Raw genomic sequence first — 5,555 nt, forward strand, 5'->3', positions numbered from 1 at the left:
TCAATTTCTTTCTCTCTCTCTCTCTCTCTCTCTCTCTTTTTTTTAACCAGAGCACTGCTCAGCTCTGGCTTATGGTGGTGTGGGGATTGAACCTGGGACTTTGGAGCCTCAGGTATGAGAGTCTCTCTGCATAACCATTATGCTATCTACCCCTGCATCTTAATTTCTCTCTGACCTAATCTACTAAAGAAAAAAAAAAAAAGAAGAAGAAAGAAAAAGGCTTCAAGGAACTGTGGATTTTTAGTGCTGGCACCAAGCCCCAGCAATACAGTACATAAATGCTACACAGTTCTGGGGCACAGCTCTGCACCATTCCCTCCACCAGAGCTCTGGGTTCCCATCCCCTCCATTAGAAACTGGTGATTCTCCCAAGGTCACAGATTTGGGTTGACTATTATTTTCTCCTTCCTTTCTTTCTTTCTTTCTTTCTTTCTTTCTTTCTTTCTTTCTTTCTTCTTTATATATTTATTAGATAGAAACAGCCAGAAGTCGAGAGGAAGGGGGAGACAGGGAAGAGATCGAGAGACACCAGCAGCATTGCCTCACCACTTGCAAAGCTTTCCCTCTGCAGGTGGGGACGGGAGACTCGAACCTGGGTCCTTGAACACTGCAACATGTGCGCTCAGCCAGGTGCGTCACCACCCGGCCCGTACTTCTATATTTGTCTATATATTTAAGTCACAGCTGCACTTACCACTACTTCCAGTTTCTTTCCTTTTTTCCTCTCCTCTCTCTGGGGTCTGAGTTGGGGTTCAGAGCCCCTCTGGGCATCTTCCCCTGACATCTCTCCCCCTCTGGAACATGGACCCAAATTCTTATGGGGAGCAGAAGGTGGGAGTTCTGGCTTCTGTAATTGCTTCTCTGCTGGACATGGGCGTTGGCAGGTGGATCGACACCCCCAGCCTGTCTCTGTCTTTCCCTAGTGGGAGAAGTGCATCTGTAATGGATACAAGTGGGAAAGAACTAAGGTTTGTTTATTTATTTACTTATTTACTCCTGAGGAAGAAAGGCAGAAAGAGGAAGAGCCGGACATCACACTGGTACCTGTGCTCGAGGATTGACCGTGGGGACCTCTTCATTCACTGAGCCACCTCCTGGGCCACTAAAGGGTCATTTGTTTATTTATAAGTAGGGGTAGAGCCAGAGCATCACTTTCCTAAGGTCACTGACTAAAAAAGCATTTTGAAAAATATTTATTGATGATAGGACAGAACCAGAGCATCGGTGTGCCGTGTGGTGTGCCAAGGATGGAACTGGGGCCCTCATGCTTCTAGGCCCAGCACTCCTGCCACTGTTCCACCTTCCAAGCTTCAGGTCTTGGAGTTTTTATTTTCACAGATTTTCTGTTTCTCCTCTCAATGTCTGAAAGTAAGTTCTGAAATGTACTCTCGCACTAACTCGCAGGGAGTATATAAAGAATTACACAGATTCGGGCAGTGGCGCAGTGGGTTAAGTGCACGTGGCATTGCAAGGACCCGAGTGAGGATCCCTGTTCGAGCCTCGGGCCTGCAGGGGAGTCACTTCACTAGCGGTGAAGCAGGTCTGCAGGTGTCTGTCTTTCTCTCCTCCTGTCTGTCTTCCCCTCTTCTCCCCATGTATCTCTGTCCTAACATCGGCGACATCAATAATAACCACAACAATGACTACCACAACAATAAAACAAGGGCAACAAAAGGGAGGAAAAACATAAAAAAAAAAAAAAAAAAAAAAAACCACAATGGGGGCCAGGTTGGGAGCGCACCTGGCTGGGTGCACATGTTACAATGCTTAAGGATGTGGGTTTGAGCCCCTGGGTCCTCACCTGTGGGTGGGAGGGGGGAGCTTTGCGAGTGGTGAAGCAGGGCTGCAGGCGTTTCTCTCCCTCTCTATCAGCCCCTTTCCCTCTCTACTTCTGGTTGTCTATCAAATAATAATTATAAAATGTTTTGCTATGATTCTCAAGAATCAGAAGGGTTTTGGTATTCATATTGACAACACCACCTCTTTGACAGATCCAGAATCGGAAGTCTAGAGAAGTAGGGCTTTGGCCAGGTGAGCTTGCTGAGGGGTATCTGCTTTGCGGTGTGTGCAGGCCCTGTTTGAACCCCACACCAACGGCACCGGCGCAACTTTGGCCTGTCACCTCTTTGCCATAACTCTGTCTCTTTCTGTGTGAAAATTGGGCTCAGGGCAGTGAAGCCTCAGTGATGACAACAAAGGAAAGAAAAGAGTTTAAATCAACCATAACATGTAGGTGGAAGAAGGAATGACAACAGCTTTCAGATTTTAAATAGTTTGAAATGGCTCTTAGCCACTAGAAAGTTGAGGCGTGCAATATAAATTCAGTTTAAGGTGATAATTGGTATGTGATGTTTTGTATTTGTCTTTTTAAAATTTCTTTATTGGGGGATTAACGGTTTACTGTCAACATTAAAATACAACAGTTTGTCCATGCGCGGCAGTTCTCAGTTGTCCACATAAGGGTTCGACCCCTCTAGGTCCTTCTCCGCCATCATGCTCTGGGACCTGAGCCCCCCCCCCCCCCCTCACCCCCCACCCCAGAGTCTTGTTTGTCTTTTAATGAGGAGTGGGGGATGGTCTCAGTCTACACTTCATGACATTGCTGAGTGCTGGCTGAGTGGCTTCTTGGACCCAACTTTCCCATTTTTATTTCTTAATTAATTTATTTTATTTAGAGAGGGAGGAGAGGGAAGAAAGGGGGGAGACAGAGGAGAACCACCACCCACGGAGCTTCCTCTGACACTGTTGACGGCGAGCCCGTGTAGAGCTGACTCGAAACAGGGCCTCACGATGGTAAGGCCTGTGCCCAGCCCCCTGCACTGCCTTGTTTCACTTGTTTTTTGGTAGACAGAAATTGAGAGGGGCAAGGGAGATCGGGAGAGAGAAAGAGACACCTGCAGCACTGCGTCACTACTTGTGAAGTTTCCACCCTACAGGTGGGACCTGGGACTTGAACCCAGATCCTTGCGCACATGTGTGCATTCAACAGGTGTGCCTCCTTCCAGCCCTCTTGTATCTATCTACCTTGAAACCCACAACAGCTGTCAGATGTGGACGCAGGCACACCCATGGCATCTAGGGTTGTGCCTGAGGCGAATGCCTGTGACCACCCGATTACCTCTGCTGTTGGCTAGACTCACTCCTGCAGGAAAGGTGTTGAGGGCGCTGCTAGTTCTGTCCAGTCTTCAAGGAACTCCCGGGGTAGGGGGGGGGAGGGGAGGGGAGGGGAGGTGATGTTGGGGATGCTACTCTTTGAAAACATCTGTCTTCCCACCTGCTGTCGGGAAGCTTCATAAGGGGTGCAGCGCGGTGCTGCAGGCAGCTCTCACACTCCCCCTCCACCTCCCCTGCCCTTTCAGTTTCTCTGCCCTATCAAACATAAAGACATTGGAAAGAAAACCTGTTTTGTTTTGTGCCAGGCACAGGCATACTAGGGGTGGGAGGTGTGACGTTTTGGATATCCTCCTGCCTCCCCCTTGGCCCAGGGGTAGTGGGCCTGCATAGACTGTCCCAGGGTCATTGCTTTGGAGAATGGAGCGAGGTGAAGGGCATCGACATTGCCGGGGAAGATGTTGCAATTTGAAACGAGGTGGCCGGAGGGCTTTCGGGTAGGGTGTCTGCTGTGCTGCGCCGTGTAGTTTCAGAGGCCTCACTCGCCATGTGGGGTGCGATGTTGTCACTGGGGCACACTGTGTGTGGATGCCTCTGTGCTTGTCTGGGAGAGGAGACATTCTAAATAGAGAATACTGACATTCCCCTAGGCGCTGAGGCAGACTTAGTGACTTTGGCCCATCACGGCTAGAGCGAGTGACTCAGAAAGAGTGATATAGTAGGTTGGGTCTGGGTTGGGTGCACGCTTCACGTCACACGGCCTTGTAGAGCCATGTGAAGGTTTTGCCTAGGATTTTAGTTTCAGAAGAACCACTCCGCTGGGTGGTCTGGGAGGTGACGCAGTGGATAAAGCACTAGACTCTCCAGCATGAGGTCTTGAGCTCGGTCCCTGGCAGCACACATACCATCCTCCTATCCTTCTCATCAGTTAAAAAAAATCTTAAAAAAAAAAAAAGGAATTACTCAGTTGGGATAAGGGATGATAGATAGAACAGTAAAAGCAAGGAGAGAGGTTCTGGTGATTTGTACCCAGGAAATAATAGGTGATTATTATTGATTCTGGATAAATTTGGAAGATCAGACTTACATGATTTGTTGGTAGCTCCAATATGGCCTGTGAGAAAGGGTGATATCAAGGGTTTTGGTTTTAGCAGTTGGTAAGATGGAGTTGTATCAGCTAAGACAGGGATGACTGATAACACACTTGGGAAGTAGGTTAGGGTTTCAGGTAGGTGTGTGTGTGTGTGTGTGTGTGTGTGTAGTACGGTTTCTCTTGAATTTCATGGAAAAGAGAGCCAGCCCTCTGTTCTACCCACTGAGCCACCTTCCCAGCTATAGAATTTCAGATGAATATCAAGTCTGGGGTCCCAGGGAAAGATCTGAACCAGAGATAAAAATTGTAGCAGTCGGTTTAGAATCCAGTAAGAAAGAGTTTGCGTTTGGGGTTGGAGGTGCCAGGCGTTGACCTAAGGTCCTCGGGCTCACAGTGTGCTCTGCGTCCGCTTGAGAGAGCTGCTGGTCAGTGTGCAGAGGCACGCAGGTCAGCTCCACACAGATGATGTCCATACACTGGGGAACTACAGCCACTACTAACCTCTACTAGAAATGAGCTTTTTTCCCATTGCTAATTTAAATAGCAAAGTACAGTATTGACAGTATCTGTGATTTTTACATTATAAAACAAAAGATAGGCTTAAAAAATGAGATACTGTAGTTACTGGGAGCTGGTGCATTGCATTTTTTTTTTTTTTTTTAATATTCCCCTTTGTTGCCCTTGTTGTTTTATTGTTGTAGTTATTGTTACTGATGTCGTCGGTGTTGGATAGGACAGAGATGGAGAGAGGAGGGGAAGACAGAGAGGAGGAGAGAAAGACAGACACCTGCAGACCTGCTTCACCGCCTGTGAAGCGACTCCCCTGCAGGTGGGGAGCCGGGGGCTTGAACCGGGATCCTTAACGTCAGTCCTTGTGCTTCGTGCCACGTGCGCTTAACCCGCTGCGCTACCACCCGACTCCCGGTGCATTGCATTCTTAAGGATGTGCTCACTGGGTCCATTTTTATTTATTTTATTTATTACCAGAGCCATGCTCAGCTCTGGCTTAAGCTGGTGCAGAGGATTGGACCTGGGACTTCAGAGGCTCAGGCATGAGTCTCTTTGCATAACCATTATGCTATCTACTTTTGCCCCGTCAAATTTTATAATAGATATGAAATCCACCACTATTGTTAAGAAGCAGACCTAACTATTTATAACTTTGCATTCAGGCCTTTTTTTTTTTTTTTTTTTTTTTTAGATTTTATTGCTATTTTTAAAGGTTTTATTTAGTTATTCATGAGAAATGATAGGAGAGAGAGAAAGAACCAGACAGCACTCTGGTACATATGCTGCCGGGGATTGAACTCAGGACCTCATGCTTGAGAGTCTGATGCCTTATCCACTGTGC

The 5,555-nt window shown here is 47.5% G+C and overlaps 1 protein-coding gene across 1 annotated transcript in view; it reads right to left on the bottom strand.

The window, feature by feature from the left end:
• LOC132542135 (collagen alpha-1(III) chain-like) overlaps window positions 1-4,677 on the bottom strand; it is an 8,661-nt gene extending 3,984 nt beyond the window's left edge. The window contains exon 1 of the mRNA XM_060204913.1: window positions 4,597-4,677. Coding sequence (XP_060060896.1) covers window positions 4,597-4,677 — 81 coding nt within the window. The remainder of the gene's footprint in view (window positions 1-4,596) is intronic.
• Between the last annotated feature and the right edge of the window lie 878 nt (window positions 4,678-5,555).

This window comes from Erinaceus europaeus, chromosome 12 (assembly GCF_950295315.1).
Source record: "Erinaceus europaeus chromosome 12, mEriEur2.1, whole genome shotgun sequence".
Lineage (NCBI taxonomy): Eukaryota > Metazoa > Chordata > Mammalia > Eulipotyphla > Erinaceidae > Erinaceus > Erinaceus europaeus.